Raw genomic sequence first — 16963 nt, forward strand, 5'->3', positions numbered from 1 at the left:
AACAAGCAAATATAAAAAAACGGTACTGTGCCTTTAAGAGAAACAAATTTTGTCAGAATTTGAAAAACAGTGAAAAAAATGCAGTAAATCAAACGAAATTTTTACAGTGTGTATAATAGGCTAACAGAGCATTGCACCCACTTGCAAATGGATGATTAACCCCTTAGTTCAAAAAACGGATAAAAAAACGAAATAGACGTTTTTTTAACAGTCACAACCAACTGCCACAGCAAGCTGTGGCCCTACCTTCCCCAATAAACGACTTTGGAAAGCCTTTGGGCCCTTTAGAGATGTCCTATAGCATTCAGAGGGCCTTTGAGGGAAGCTGGATGTCACAGTTTGTAATATTTTTTTTTTATTTAAAATTTTTATTTGTTTTACAACATGTATAACAAAACATTGCAATACAATCAAAGCTCGTACATGCAATATCAGGAACCCTATCACATCTGTGGTTCCCGTGTTACAAATTTTAACAGTAATACAAGTCAATAAAACACATAGGGATAAGAAATAAAGATGAGAAATTAAAAATTAAAAATTAAGAATGCTGCTGTTGCTCTGTTTCATACCATCTACCACTTGTTCTGTTGTGTTGTTACTAGATTAGACTGCTCATGCCCCTATACTCATTAGTCTATACATGATTCCCTGTAAATGTCTGTGAATGTTTGAGGTATACAGTTAAGTTATCCTTTTCAGTGGCCCTAAGTATTCCTCCCACAGAAATAGTATTGAATGGTACTCCTCCATGCGATTTGTTTGTTGGTAATGGTACTTTTCTAGGTTTAATAATCTCCACAGTTTGTAATTTTAACTGCACCAACTGTAACTCTTATACTACAACAGTGGAAATTGTTTCTAGTCAAAATTTAAGCCAGCCATGTGGAAAAAACTAGGCCCCAATAAAGTTTTATCACCAAAGCATATATAAAAACGATTAAACATGCCAGCAAACGTTTTATATTGTAAATATCATAAGGGTATTACCCCTGGGAGTAAGCATGATACCAGTCGTTATTAAATCACTGTATTCAGGCTTAACTTACATTAATCCGGTATCAGCAGCATTTTCTAGTGTTTTCCATCTCTAGAAAAAATTATAACTGCACATACCTGATAGCAGAATAAACTGCACGCCATTCTCTCGCTGAAGTTACCTCATCTGTGTAATCCCCTCAGACATATGTGAGAACAGCAATGGATCTTAGTTACAACCTGCTAAGATCATTGAAACCTCAGGCAGATTCTTCTTCTATTTACTGCCTGAGATAAAATAGCACAACTCCGGTACTATTTAAAAATAACAACCTTTTATTGAAGAAAATAAACTAGCTATATTTAACCACTCTTTCCTACAACGTCCTTGCTTGTTGAGAGTTGCAAGAGAATGACTGGCTATGACAGTTAGGGGAGGAGCTATATTACAGCTCTGCTGTGGGTGTCCTCTTGCAACTTCCTGTTGGGAATGAGAATATCCCACAAGTAATGGATGATCCGTGGACTGGATACACCTTACAAGAGAAAAATAACTTAGATGTTAAAGGGACACTCAATCAAAATTAAACTCTCATTATTCAGATAGAGCATGCCTTTAAACAACTTTCCAATTTACTTCCATTAACAAAATGTGCACAGTCTTTTTATATTTTTGAGTCACCAGATCCTACTGAGCATGTGCAAGAATAAGTGTGTATGCATTTGTGAATGGCTGATGGCTGTCACATGGTACGTGTATGCATTTGTGATTGGCTGATGGCTGTCACATGGTACAGGGGGAGTGGAAAAAGACATAACTTTTAAAATTGTCATAAAAAAAAAATCTACTACTCATTTGAAGTTCAGACTGAGTGCTATTGCATTGTCTTGTTATCTTGCATTTGATGCTTATGCAAATCTACTGTGTTGACTGGTTTTTTAACCAATTTCCCCCAAACTTCACACAATACGATAATCTATTCACACATATTCTAAAAATTCAGGATGTTTGGCAAATCATACCAAAAGCGTTATTCACATTTAACTATTTTTTTACAATCCTAAACATTTAGGGGTAGATTTATTATTAGTCGAGCGGACATGATACGCAATACGCTGACAGCATTTAACATTGCACAAGCATTTATTGTGACATTCTTGTGGAATGCTACTCGTGCTCATTGGAGGCCAATCGGTTGCTAGCAGGGGATGTCAATCATCCGCTTATGCAAGCCTGAAACAATGGGGCTCCGAAGCAGCAGCCACTGCTTAATAAATGGAGCCTTTAAAGTGAACAACTCAATGTAAAAAAAGTGCTTACGGTACGAGAATGTAACTAAACTACACCAGACATTGCAAATTAATTACATTAAGCTTTTTTTAGGATCCAATGGCTTAATATGGAAAAATAAATTTAAAGGGACATTAAACCCAATTTTTTTCTTTCGTGATTTAGAAAGAACATACAATTTTGAACAACTTTCTAATTTACTTCCATTATCTAATTTGCTTTATTCTCTTGATATTCTTTGCTGAAAAGCATATCTAGATAGGTTCAGTAGCTGCTGATTGGTGGCTGCACATAGATGCCTTGTGTGATTGGCTCACTCATGTGCATTGCTATTTCTTTAACAAAGGATATCTAAAGAATGAAGCAAATTAGATAATAGAAGTAAATTGGAATGTTGTTTAAAATTGTATTCGCTACATGAATCATGAAAGAAAAATGTTGGGTTTACTGTTCCTTTAAATATGATTTTTTTTGCCTCCAACCTTCCAAAGCAGATTTCAGCTAGACAAATCTACCTATAAAAACAGAATTTATGCTTACCTGATAAATTACTTTCTCCAACGGTGTGTCCGGTCCACGGCGTCATCCTTACTTGTGGGAATATCTCTTCCCCAACAGGAAATGGCAAAGAGTCCCAGCAAAGCTGTCCATATAGTCCCTCCTAGGCTCCGCCCACCCCAGTCATTCGACCGAAAGACAGGAGGAAAAAAACAGGAGAAACTATAGGGTGCCGTGGTGACTGTAGTTAGAGAAAATAATTCATCAAACCTGATTCAAAAAAACCAGGGCGGGCCGTGGACCGGACACACCGTTGGAGAAAGTAATTTATCAGGTAAGCATAAATTCTGTTTTCTCCAACATTGGTGTGTCCGGTCCACGGCGTCATCCTTACTTGTGGGAACCAATACCAAAGCTTTAGGACACGGATGAAGGGAGGGAGCAAATCAGGTTACCTAAACAGAAGGCACCACGGCTTGCAAAACCTTTCTCCCAAAAATAGCCTCTGAAGAAGCAAAAGTATCAAATTTGTAAAATTTGGCAAAAGTGTGCAGTGAAGACCAAGTCACTGCCTTACATATCTGATCAACAGAAGCCTCGTTCTTGAAGGCCCATGTGGAAGCCACAGCCCTAGTGGAGTGAGCTGTGATTCTTTCAGGAGGCTGCCGTCCAGCAGTCTCGTAAGCCAATCGGATGATGCTTTTAAGCCAAAAGGAAAGAGAGGTAGAAGTCGCTTTTTGACCTCTCCTTTTACCAGAATAGACGACAAACAGAGAAGAAGTTTGTCTGAACTCTTTTGTAGCTTCTAAATAGAATTTTAGAGCACGGACTACGTCTAAATTGTGTAACAAACGTTCCTTCTTTGAAACTGGATTCGGACACAAAGAAGGTACAACTATCTCCTGGTTAATATTTTTGTTAGAAACAACCTTTGGAAGAAAACCAGGCTCTCCGTGGAGATGTTGCCTGTACAACGGCAAAGAGAATGACTGGGGTAGGCGGAGCCTAGGAGGGATCATGTGACCAGCTTTGCTGGGCTCTTTGCCATTTCCTGTTGGGGAAGAGAATATCCCACAAGTAAGGATGACGCCGTGGACCGGACACACCTATGTTGGAGAAAACAACCTTATCTGCATGGAACATCAGATAGGGCGGAGAACACTGCAGAGCAGATAACTCAGAAACTCTTCTAGCAGAAGAAATAGCAACCAAAAACAAGACTTTCCAAGATAACAACTTAATATCTATGGAATGTAGAGGTTCAAACGGAACCCCTTGAAGAACTGAAAGAACTAGATTTAAACTCCAGGGAGGAGTCAAAGGTCTGTAAACAGGCTTGGTCCTAACCAGAGCCTGAACAAATGCTTGAACATCTGGCACAGCTGCCAGTCGTTTGTGTAATAAGACAGATAAAGCAGAAATCTGTCCCTTTAGAGAACTCGCTGATAATCCTTTATCCAAACCCTCTTGTAGAAAGGAAAGGATCTTAGGGATTTTGATCTTATTCCATAAGAATCCCTTGGATTCACACCAGCAGATATATCTTTTCCATATTTTATGGTAAATTTTTCTAGTTATCGGTTTTCTGGCTTGAACTAGAGTATCTATCACAGAATCTGAAAACCCACGCTTTGATAGAATCAAACGTTCAATTTCCAAGCCGTCAGCTGGAGGGAGACCAGATTTGGATGTTCGAATGGACCCTGTACAAGAAGATCCTGTCTCAAAGGTAGCTTCCATGGTGGAACCAATGACATATTCACCAGGTCTGCATACCAAAGTCCTGCGTGGCCACGCAGGAGCTATCAAGATCACCGAGGCCCTCTCCTGCTTGATCCTGGCTACCAGCCTGGGAATGAGAGGAAACGGTGGAAACACATAGGCTAGGTTGAAGGTCCAAGGCGCTACTAGTGCATCCACTAGAGTCGCCTTAGGATCCCTGGATCTGGACCCGTAGCAAGGAACCTTGAAGTTCTGACGAGACGCCATCAGATCCATATCTGGAATGCCCCATAATTGAGTCAACTGGGCAAAGATCTCCGGGTGGAGTTCCCACTCCCCCGGATGGAATGTCTGATGACTCAGATAATCCGCCTCCCAGTTTTCCACACCTGGGATGTGGATCGCAGATAGGTGGCAGGAGTGATCCTCCGCCCATTTTATTATTTTGGTCACTTCTTTCATCGCCAGGGAACTCCTTGTTCCCCCCTGATGATTGATATAAGCAACAGTCATCATGTTGTCTGATTGGAATCTTATGAATCTGGCCCTTGCTAGTTGAGGCCAAGCCCTGAGAGCATTGAATATTGCTCTCAGTTCCAGAATGTTTATCGGGAGAAGAGACTCTTCCCGAGACCATAGTCCCTGAGCTTTCAGGGATTCCCAGACCGCGCCCCAGCCCACTAGACTGGCGTCAGTCGTGACGATGACCCACTCTGGTCTGCGGAAGCTCATTCCCTGGGACAGGTGGTCCAGGGTTAGCCACCAACGGAGTGAGTCTCTGGTCTTCTGATCTACTTGAATCACTGGAGACAAGTCTGTATAGTCCCCATTCCACTGTTTCAGCATGCACAGTTGTAATGGTATTAGATGAATTTGCGCAAAAGGAACTATGTCCATTGCTGCAACCATCAACCCTACTACTTCCATGCACTGAGCTACGGAAGGACGAGGAATAGAATGAAGAACTTGACAAGCGTTTAGAAGTTTTGACTTTCTGACTTCTGTCAAGAAAATCCTCATTTCTAAAGAATCTATTATTGTTCCCAAGAAGGGAACTCTTGTCGACGGAGACAGGGAACTTTTTTCTATGTTCACCTTCCATCCGTGAGATCTGAGAAAGGCCAGAACGATGTCTGTGTGAGCCTTTGCCTTTGAAAGAGACGACGCTTGTATTAGAATGTCGTTTAAGTACGGTACTACTGCAATGCCCCTTGGTCTTAGAACCGCTAGAAGGGATCCGAGTACCTTTGTGAAAATCCTTGGAGCAGTGGCTAACCCGAATGGGAGGGCCACAAACTGGTAATGTTTGTCCAGAAAGGCGAACCTTAGGAACTGATGATGTTCTTTGTGGATAGGGATATGTAGATACGCATCCTTTAGATCCACGGTAGTCATAAATTGACCTTCCTGGATTGTGGGTAGAATCGTTCGAATGGTTTCCATTTTGAACGATGGTACTCTGAGAAATTTGTTTAGGATCTTTAGATCCAGAATTGGTCTGAAAGTTCCCTCTTTTTTGGGAACTACAAACAGATTTGAGTAAAATCCCATTCCTTGTTCCGCCGTTGGAACTGGGTGTATCACTCCCATCTTTAACAGGTCTTCTACACAATGTAAGAATGCCTGTCTCTTTATTTGGTTTGAGGATAAGTGAGACATGTGGAACGTTCCCCTTGGGGGTAGTTCCTTGAATTCCAGAAGATAACCCTGAGAAACTATTTCTAGTGTCCAGGGATCCTGAACATCTCTTGCCCAAGCCTGAGCAAGGAGAGAGAGTCTGCCCCCTACTAGGTCCGGTCCCGGATCGGGGGCTACTCCTTCATGCTGTTTTGTTAGCAGCAGCAGGCTTCTTGGCCTGCTTACCCTTGTTCCAGCCTTGCATCGGTTTCCAGGCTGGTTTGGTTTGAGAAGCATTACCCTCTTGTTTAGAGGATGCAGAGTTAGAGGCCGGTCCGTTCCTGAAATTGCGAAAGGAACGAAAATTAGACTTATTCTTGGCTTTGAAAGGCCTATCTTGTGGGAGGGCGTGGCCCTTTCCCCCAGTGATGTCTGAAATAATCTCTTTCAATTCAGGCCCAAAGAGAGTCTTACCCTTGAAGGGGATATTAAGCAATTTTGTCTTGGAAAATACATCCGCTGACCAAGACTTTTCGCCGCTAATCTAGCTAGTTGCAAAGCGGCATCTAAAATAAAAGAATTAGTCAACTTGAGTGCGTGAACTCTGTCTATAACCTCCTCATACGGAGTCTCTCTACTGAGCGACTTTTCTAGTTCTTCGAACCAGAACCACGCTGCTGTAGTGACAGGAACAATGCACGAAATGGGTTGCAGGAGGTAACCTTGCTGTACAAAAATCATTTTAAGCAAACCCTCCAATTTTTTATCCATAGGATCTTTGAAAGCACAATTATCCTCGATAGGAATAGTAGTGCGCTTCTTTAGAGTAGAAACTGCCCCCTCGACCTTAGGGACTGTCTGCCATAAGTCTTTTCTGGGGTCGACCATAGGAAATAATTTCTTAAATATAGGAGGGGGGACAAAAGGTATGCCGGGCTTCTCCCACTCCTTATTCACTATATCCGCCACCCGCTTGGGTATAGGAAAAGCGTCAGGGTGCACCAGAACCTCTAGGAACTTGTCCATCTTGCATAATTTTTCTGGAATGACCAGGTTGTCACAATCATCCAGAGTAGATAACACCTCCTTAAGCAGTGCACGGAGATGCTCTAATTTAAATTTAAATGTCACAACATCAGGTTCTGCCTGTTGAGAAATTTTACCTGAATCTGAAATTTCCCCATCCGACAAAACCTCCCTCATGACCCCTTCAGATTGGTGTGAGGGTATGACAGAGCAATTATCATCAGCGCCCTCCTGCTCTACAGTGTTTAAAACAGAGCAATCACGCTTTCTCTGATATGCAGGCATTTTGGATAAAATATTTGCTATGGAGTTATCCATTACTGTCGTTAATTGTTGCATAGTAATAAGCATTGGCGCGCTAGAAGTACTAGGGGCCTCCTGCGTGGGCAAAACTGGTGTAGACACAGAAGGAGATGATGTAGAACTATGTCTACTCCCTTCATCTGATGAATCATCTTGGGCAACTTTACTATCTGTGGCAATACTGTCCTTACTTTGTTTGGACGCTATGGCACAATTATCACACAATTTTGAAGGGGGGCACACATTGATCTTAAAACATATAGAACATAGCTTATCTGAAGGTGCAGACATGTTAAACAGGCTTAAACTTGTCAAGAAAGTACAAAAAAACGTTTAAAATAAAACTGTTACTGTCTCTTTAAATTTGAAACAGTGCACACTTTATTACTGAATATGTGAAATTTACCAAATTTTCACCACAGTGTCTTAAAGCATTCAACGTATTGCACACCAATTTTCAGAGCTTTAACCCTTAAAATAAAGAAACCGGAGCCGGTTACAGTTTTAACCCCTCTACAGTCCCAGCTACAGCCTTTGCTGCGACTTTACCAAACCCAGGGGGGAATACAATACCAAATGAAGCCTTCTAGGAACTTTTCCAACTACTTTCAGATCCTCACACATGCATCTGCATGTCTTGCTCTCAAAAGTAACTGTGCAGTAATGGCGCGAAAATGAGGCTCAGCCTACAACTGGGAAGGCCCTTCCTGACTGGAAAGGTGTCTAACACAGTGCCTGACGTTAAAAAACCTTCCCCAAGCTTATAAGTGTGAATTACAAGCATAAACAGTCTTGTTAGAAATATGGCTAGTCATACCTTAAGCAGAAAAGTCTGCTAACTGTTTCCCCCAACTGAAGTTACTTCATCTCAACAGTCCTATGTGGAAACAGCAAACGATTTTAGTTACTGTCTGCTAAAATCATCTTCCTCTCACAAACAGAACTCTTCATCTTTTTCTGTTTCAGAGTAAATAGTACATACCAGCACTATTTTAAAATAACAAACTCTTGATAGTAGAATAAAAAACTACAACTAAACACCACATACTCTTAACCATCTCCGTGGAGATGTTGCCTGTGCAACGGCAAAGAGAATGACTGGGGTGGGCGGAGCCTAGGAGGGACTATATGGACAGCTTTGCTGGGACTCTTTGCCATTTCCTGTTGGGGAAGAGATATTCCCACAAGTAAGGATGACGCCGTGGACCGGACACACCAATGTTGGAGAAATATATTGGCTTTTGAAGAAATATTAGCCTACCTAGTTTTTGCATTAAGCCATTCACATTAAAAGTTTTGGGATTGTAAAAAAATTGTTAAATGTGAATAACTTTTGGTTTGTTTTATCAAACATCTTCAAATGTTCCAGATATGTTTAAATAGATAAAGTCTTCCTCCCAAAAAAACATAATTTATGCTTACCTGATAAATTTATTTCTCTTGTAGTGTGTTCAGTCCACGGGTCATCCATTACTTATGGGATATATTCTCCTTCCCAACAGGAAGTTGCAAGAGGATCACCCAAGCAGAGCTGCTATATAGCTCCTCCCCTCACATGTCATATCCAGTCATTCGACCGAAACAAGACGAGAAAGGAGAAACTATAAGGTGCAGTGGTGACTGGAGTTATAATTTTAAAATTTAGAACCTGCCTCAAAAAAAAGACAGGGCGGGCCGTGGACTGAACACACTACAAGAGAAATAAATTTATCAGGTAAGCATAAATTATGTTTTCTCTTGTTAAGTGTGTTCAGTCCACGGGTCATCCATTACTTATGGGATACCAATACCAAAGCTAAGTACACGGATGATGGGAGGGACAAGGCAGGAACATTAAACAGAAGGAACCACTGCCTGTAGAACCTTTCTCCCAAAACCAGCCTCCGAAGAAGCGAAAGTGTCAAATTTGGAAAATTTGGAAAAAGTATGAAGTGAAGACCAAGTTGCAGCCTTGCAAATCTGTTCAACAGAGGCCTCATTCTTAAAGGCCCAGGTGGAAGCCACAGCTCTAGTGGAATGAGCTGTAATTCTTTCAGGAGGCTGCTGTCCAGCAGTCTCATAGGCTAAACATATTATGCTACGAAGCCAAAAAGAGAGAGAGGTAGCCGAAGCCTTTTGACCCCTCCTCTGTCCAGAGTAAACGACAGAGAAGAAGTTTGTCGAAAATCTTTAGTTGCCTGTAAGTAGAACTTCAGAGCACGGACCACGTCTAGATTATGCAAAAGACGTTCCTTCTTTGAAGAAGGATTAGGACATAACGATGGAACAACAATCTCTTGATTGATATTCCTGTTAGAAACAACCTTAGGTAAAAACCCAGGTTTAGTACGCAGAACTACCTTGTCTGAATGAAAGATCAGATAAGGAGAATCACAATGTAAGGCAGATAACTCAGAGACTCTTCGAGCCGAGGAAATAGCCATCAAAAACAAAACTTTCCAAGATAAAAGCTTAATATCAATGGAATGAAGGGGTTCAAACTGAACACCCTGAAGAACTTTAAGAACCAAGTTTAAGCTCCACGGAGGAGCAACAGCTTTAAACACAGGTTTAATTCTAGCCAAAGCCTGACAAAAGGCCTGGACGTCTTGATGCTCTGCCAGACGTTTGTGTAAAAGAATAGACATAGCTGAAATCTGTCCCTTTAGCGAACTAGCGGATAAACCCTTTTCTAAACCCTCTTGTAGAAAAGCTAATATCCTAGGAATCCTAACCTTACTCCATGAGTAACTCTTGGATTCGCACCAATATAAATATTTACGCCATATCTTATGGTAAATTTTTCTTGTCACAGGTTTCCGAGCCTGTATTAATGTATCAATAACCGAATCCGAAAACCCACGCTTTGATAGAATCAAGCGTTCAATTTCCAGGCAGTCAGCCTCAGAGAAATTAGGTTTGGATGGTTGAAAGGACCCTGAATTAGAAGGTCCTGCCTCAGAGGAAGAGACCATGGTGGACAGGACGACATGTCCACTAAGTCTGCATACCAGGTCCTGCATGGCCACGCAGGCGCTATCAGAATTACCGATGCCCTCTCCTGTTTGATCCTGGCAATCAGCCGAGGTAGCAACGGAAAAGGTGGAAACACATAAGCTATGTTGAAAACCCAAGGGGCTGCTAATGCATCTACCAGCACCGCTCCCGGGTCCCTGGACCTAGATCCGTAACAAGGAAGCTTCGCGTTCTGGCGAGATGCCATGAGATCCAGATCCGGTTTGCCCCAACGACGAATAAGTTGAGCAAATACCTCCGGGTGAAGTTCCCACTCTCCCGGATGAAAAGTCTGGCGACTTAGGAAATCCGCCTCCCAGTTCTCCACGCCTGGGATGTGAATCGCTGACAGGTGGCAAGAGTGAGACTCTGTCCAGCGAATTATCTTCGAGACTTCCAACATCGCTAGGGAACTCCTGGTTCCCCCTTGATGATTGATGTAAGCCACAGTTGTGATATTGTCCGACTGAAATCTGATGAACCTCAGCTTTGCTAACTGAGGCCAAGCCAGAAGAGCATTGAATATTGCTCTTAATTCTAGAATGTTTATTGGGAGGAGTTTCTCCTCCTGAGTCCACGATCCCTGAGCCTTCAGGGAATTCCAGACTGCTCCCCAGCCTAGAAGGCTGGCATCCGTTGTTACAATCGTCCAATCTGGCCTGCGAAAGGTCATTCCTTTGGACAGATGAACCGGTGACAACCACCAGAGAAGCGAATCCCTGGTCTCCTGGTCCAGATTTAGCAAAGGGGACAGATCTGAGTAATCCCTGTTCCAATGACTGAGCATGCATAGTTGCAGCGGTCTGAGATGCAGGCGCGCAAATGGCACTATGTCCATTGCCGCTACCATTAAGCCGATTACCTCCATGCACTAAGCTACCGATGGGCTTGGAATGGAATGAAGGACACGGCAAGCATTGAGAATCTTTGATAACCTGGACTCCGTCAGGTAAATCTTCATCTCTACAGAATCTATAAGAGTCCCTAGAAAAGGAACCCGTGTGAGTGGTAACAGAGAACTCTTTTCCACGTTCACTTTCCACCCATGCGACCTCAGAAATGCTAGAACTATCTCTGTGTGAGACTTTGCATTCTGAAAATTTGATGCTTGTATCAGAATGTCGTCTAGGTACGGAGCCACCGCTATGCCTCGTGGTCTTAGTACCGCCAGAAGTGAGCCCAGAACCTTCGTAAAAATTCTCGGGGCCGTGGCTAACCCGAAGGGAAGAGCCACAAACTGGTAATGACTGTCTAGAAAGGCAAACCTTAGGTACCGATAATGATCTTTGTGAATCGGTATATGAAGGTAAGCATCCTTTAAGTCCACCGTGGTCATATATTGACCCTCTTGGATCATGGGTAGGATGGTTCGAATGGTTTCCATCTTGAACGATGGTACCCTTAGGAATTTGTTTAAGATCTTTAAGTCCAAGATTGGTCTGAAGGTTCCCTCTTTTTTGGGAACCACAAATAGATTTGAGTAAAATCCTTGTCCCTGTTCCGATCGCGGAACTGAGTGGATCACCCCCATGATTAAGAGGTCTTGTACACATTGTAGAAATGCCTCTCTCTTTACTAGGTTTGTCGATAACCTCGAAAGATGGAACCTCCCTTGTGGAGGAGAGGATTTGAAATCCAGAAGGTATCCCTGAGATATAATCTTTAACGTCCAGGGATCCTGCACATCTCTTGCCCAAGCCTGGGCAAAGAGAGAAAGTCTGCCCCCCACTAAATCCGTCTCTGGATAGGGGGCCCTGACTTCATGCTGTCTTAGGGGCGGGAGTAGGCTTTCTGGCCTGCTTGCCCTTGTTCCATGACTGGTTGCCTTTCCAACCTTGTCTGTAACGAGCAGTAGTTCCTTCCTGTTTTGGAGCGGAGGAAGTCGATGCTGCTCCTGCCTTGAAGTTACGAAAGGCATGAAAATTAGACTGTTTGGCCTTTGGTTTGGCCCTGTCCTGAGGAAGGGCGTGGCCCTTACCTCCCGTAATGTCAGCAATAATTTCCTTCAAGCCGGGCCCGAATAAGGTCTGCCCTTTGAAAGGAATGTTAAGTAGTTTAGACTTGGAAGTTACATCCGCTGACCAGGATTTAAGCCAGAGCGCTCTGCGCGCTTGTATGGCGAATCCGGAATTTTTAGCCGTAAGTTTGGTTAGATGTATTATGGCATCCGAAACAAACGCATTAGCCTGCTTAAGGGTTCTAACTTTGCTCAAGGCCTCATCCAACGGCTCTGTGCGAATCGCCTCTTCCAGAGACTCAAACCAGAATGCTGCTGCAGCCGTGACAGGCGCAATGCATGCAAGAGGCTGTAATATAAAACCCTGTTGAACAAACATTTTCTTAAGATAACACTCTAATTTTTTATCCATTGGATCTGAGAAAGCACAGCTATCCTCCACCGGGATAGTGGTACGCTTGGCTAACGTAGAAACTGCTCCCTCCACCTTAGGGACCGTCTGCCATAAGTCTCGTGTGGTGGCGTCTATAGGGAACATTTTTCTAAATATCGGGGGAGGGGAAAAAGGCACACCGGGTCTATCCCATTCCTTACTGATAATTTCTGTAAGTCTTTTTGGTATAGGAAAAACGTCAGTACACACCGGTACTGCATAGTATCTATCCAACCTACACAATTTCTCTGGAATTGCCACCGTGTCGCAATCATTCAGAGCCGCTAATACCTCCCCTAGTAACACACGGAGGTTCTCAAGCTTAAATTTAAAATTTGAAATTTCTGAATCCGGTCTCCCCGAATCAGAACCGTCACCGACAGAATGAAGCTCACCGTCCTCATGTTCTGCAAGTTGTGACGCAGTATCAGACATGGCTCTCGTGTCATCAGCGCGCTCTGTCCTTAACCCAGAGCTATCGCGTTTGCCCCTTAATTCGGGCATATTATATAATACTTCTTTCATAACATTAGCCATATCATGTAAAGTGATTTGTAAGGGCCTAGATGTACTAGGTGTCTCAATCCTACGCATCTCCCGAGCGGGAGACGCAGGTACTGACACGTGAGGAGAGTTAGGCGGCATAACTTCCCCCTCGTTGTCTGGTGATAGCTTCTTTATCGGTACAGATTGACTTTTATTCAAAGCAATATCAATACAATTGGTACACATCGTTCTGTTGGGCTCCACATTGGCTTTTGAACATGATGAACAAACAGTTTCCTCTGAATCAGACATGTTAAAACAGACTTAGCAATGAAAATAACAAGCTTGGAAATCACTTTCAATAAGTTTTACAAGCAATATAAAAAACGCTGCAGCGCTTCAAAAATACAGATATAATTAAACAATTCTTAACAAGAAGTGTACTATTAGCAGAGGATTGCACCCATTAGCAAAAGGATGATTAACCCCTCAATACCCAAAACGGATAAAACAGATATCAATTAAGATTTAACGTTTTTAATCACAGTCAGCACACTGTCACAGATCTGCTGTGACTGATTACCTCCTTCACAAATGAAATTTGCAGACCCCTGAGCTCTCTAGAGACGTCCTGGATCAAGGAGGAAGAAGCAGAAAGACTGTGCAATAATTTTAACTGTGCAATAAGGCGCTAAAACAAGGGCCCTCCCACTCCAATCACAACAGTGGGAGCCCTGATATAACTGTTTCCATGCAGAAAAATATGTTAGCCATGTGGAAAAAATCATGCCCAAAGCGATTTATCACCAAAGTACCTCACAAAAAAACGAATAACATGCCAGTAAACGTTTTATTAAAAAACAACATTTTACAATGTCATGCAAAGCTATCACTAAGCCTGCTACCAGTCGCTACCACTGCAGAGAAGGCTTAAGTATTATTTCAGTGTTAACAGTATTTTCTCAGTCAAATTCTAGTCCCTAGAATATAACTCGACTGCGCATACATTTATCAGCCTGATACCAGTTGCTACTACTGCATTTAAGGCTGTACTTACATCATACGGTAACAGCAGTATTTTCTTAGTCAATTCCATTCCCAGAAAATAAAGTACCGCACATACCTCATTTGCGGAGGACCCCGCATGCTATTCCCAGTCTGAAGTTACCCCACTCCTCAGAATGTTGAGAACAGCCAGTGGATCTTAGTTACGCCTGCTAAGATCATAGATAAAAAACGCAGGCAGTTTCTTCTTCCAAATACTGCTTGAGATAGAAAAACAGCACACTCCGGTGCCATTTAAAATAACAAACTTTTGATTGAAGAATAGTTAATAGTTAAGTAAAAACTCCAGCTCCTCTCGCGACCTCCTTCTTTGTTGAAGGTTGCAAGAGAATGACTGGATATGACATGTGAGGGGAGGAGCTATATAGCAGCTCTGCTTGGGTGATCCTCTTGCAACTTCCTGTTGGGAAGGAGAATATATCCCATAAGTATTGGATGACCCGTGGACTGAACACACTTAACAAGAGAAAACAAGCTTAATGTCACTCATTTGCCTTGTGGAAAATCAAAATACACAAAACTTCTAGGATAGGTTTGGTAAGTGACAAACTGAGTTTGTGCCAAGTTTCAAGGCAATTGATTGAAGTTTAGGTGAATTTTGGTACATTAAGCTCTTTTTATATTAAGCTGCTCACATTAAATGTTTTAGGATTGTAACAAAATTGTTAAATGCGAATAACTTTTGGTATGTTTTATCAAATGTCCTGAAATTTTCAGAATATGTTTGAATAGATAGATTAATGTATTGTGGTAAGTTTGGGAGAAATTGGTTAACATCTAAATTCAATTTTGTTTGTTAAGCCACATTAAGCTCACCAAAAAACAAGCTTAATGTCACTCATTTGCCTTGTGGGACACCAAAATCCAAACTTCTAGGATAGGCTTGGATAGTGGAAATCTTGGGTTGTGCAAAATTATGCAGCAATTGATTAACATTTGGCCACTTTTTTACTCATTAAGCTACATTAAGAAATTTTCACATTAAATGTTTTAGGATGTCCCGTATGTTGAGTCTGTACTATTTTCTTTGAATAATTTAAATGCCCTACGTTTTTTCCTAATTTATCTTAACTTATTTTTATTTAGCCATATTGGCTTGGATTTTTTATTTTTATAACCATATGGTATGTGTTGACATGTATATTTATTTAACAAAGTTTTAAATGTTATTCATTTATCCTCTGTACTTTTATTAGATAATACTTTGTCCCAGTTTATGTTATTTAATGATTTCCTTAAATCATTTAATTTTGCTTTCTTAAAATTAAAAGCCTTAGTTAGACCTTTAAGACACTGCTTATGAAAAGAGATTTCAAATGTGACCATGTTATGATCACTGTTAGCCAAATGTTCTTTGGTTTCTATGTTTGATATTATATCTGTATTGTTTGATAACACTAAATCCAAAATACCTTTATTCCTAGTTGGCTCCTCTATTAATTGTGACAAGAAGTTATCCTTGAGAACATTTAAAAATCTATCCCCCTTAACTGAATTACTAGTTTTTCTGAAGGAGTTAAATATTCAATTGCCCTTGATGCATTCCCAGCACAAGTAAACAGAAGACCTCACTCTCAAACCTAACAAGGAAAACGTAGTTTACACTTTAACATATATTGCACACAGGGAGACTCTAATAAGATTGCCTTACAAGTAAATATAATTATACGGTATCTGTAAGATAAAGTAATGCTATAACTATAACATGCCGATAACTACTTGTTAACGTAATATATTTAGTTTGACATGTTCATACCCTTCCCAGGAACAGAACTGCTGACATTTCCGCTGTATTTCTCCAAGCTTTGGCTGAGTCGTTATTTGAGTTACATGTTTCACTGTCACACCTTCTAAAAATATTGCACCCTAGAGAAATTAAAGAAATATGAAGAACATTTACTGAAAAACATCTCTGTAAGTTTGTAAAGTGGTCTATTAACTAGATGGAAAAATTAATAAGCAGTGATAGAGTAAAATAATGTGTAACAGTGTAAGCTTAATTAACTTGTAATAATCAGAGGCTATAAATGGAGAAAAAATTTCAATGCCCCTATACAATAGAAACAATTGTAAAATATTAAGACATTCCTTTCTAAGTAATACACAAGCAATTATTTTTAAACCGATATTAATTTAGATGTATAAAAGATCTATTAAAGTGAAGGTCAATTATGATGAAGTAGTGCCCGGTTTTTAATAATCCTATTAAAAACAAGGGCACTTTAATTCATCGAAATTGACATTTCAAGCGTTTTCTTCAAAAACTTACCTTTTAATCCTGAGAGCCACTGAAGCGCTTCCTCCGCCCGTCGCAAGCCCTCTTCACGGGTCCAAAATGACGAATCCGGCTTTATCCAATCACAGCATTCCCTCAGACCATGATCTCCCCGGGGGGATGTCGTGATTGGAGGAAGCCGGATTCGTCATTTCTGACGTAAGCAGAGGCTTCCGACGGCCAGGGGAATCGATGGAGCAGCTCTCAGGATTAAAAAGTATGTTTTTGAAGAAAACGCTTGAAATGTCAATTTTGATGAATTAAAGTGCCCTTGTTTTTAATAGGATTATTAAAACCGGGCACTACTTCGTCAAAATT

At 41.3% G+C, this 16963-nt stretch overlaps 1 protein-coding gene across 1 annotated transcript in view; it reads right to left on the bottom strand.

The window, feature by feature from the left end:
• RNGTT (RNA guanylyltransferase and 5'-phosphatase) overlaps window positions 1–16963 on the bottom strand; it is a 1295116-nt gene that overhangs the window by 1075835 nt on the left and 202318 nt on the right. The window contains exon 7 of the mRNA XM_053710532.1: window positions 16127–16236. Coding sequence (XP_053566507.1) covers window positions 16127–16236 — 110 coding nt within the window. The remainder of the gene's footprint in view (window positions 1–16126; window positions 16237–16963) is intronic.

Source organism: Bombina bombina, chromosome 4 (assembly GCF_027579735.1).
Source record: "Bombina bombina isolate aBomBom1 chromosome 4, aBomBom1.pri, whole genome shotgun sequence".
In the NCBI taxonomy this organism is placed as follows: Eukaryota; Metazoa; Chordata; class Amphibia; order Anura; family Bombinatoridae; genus Bombina; species Bombina bombina.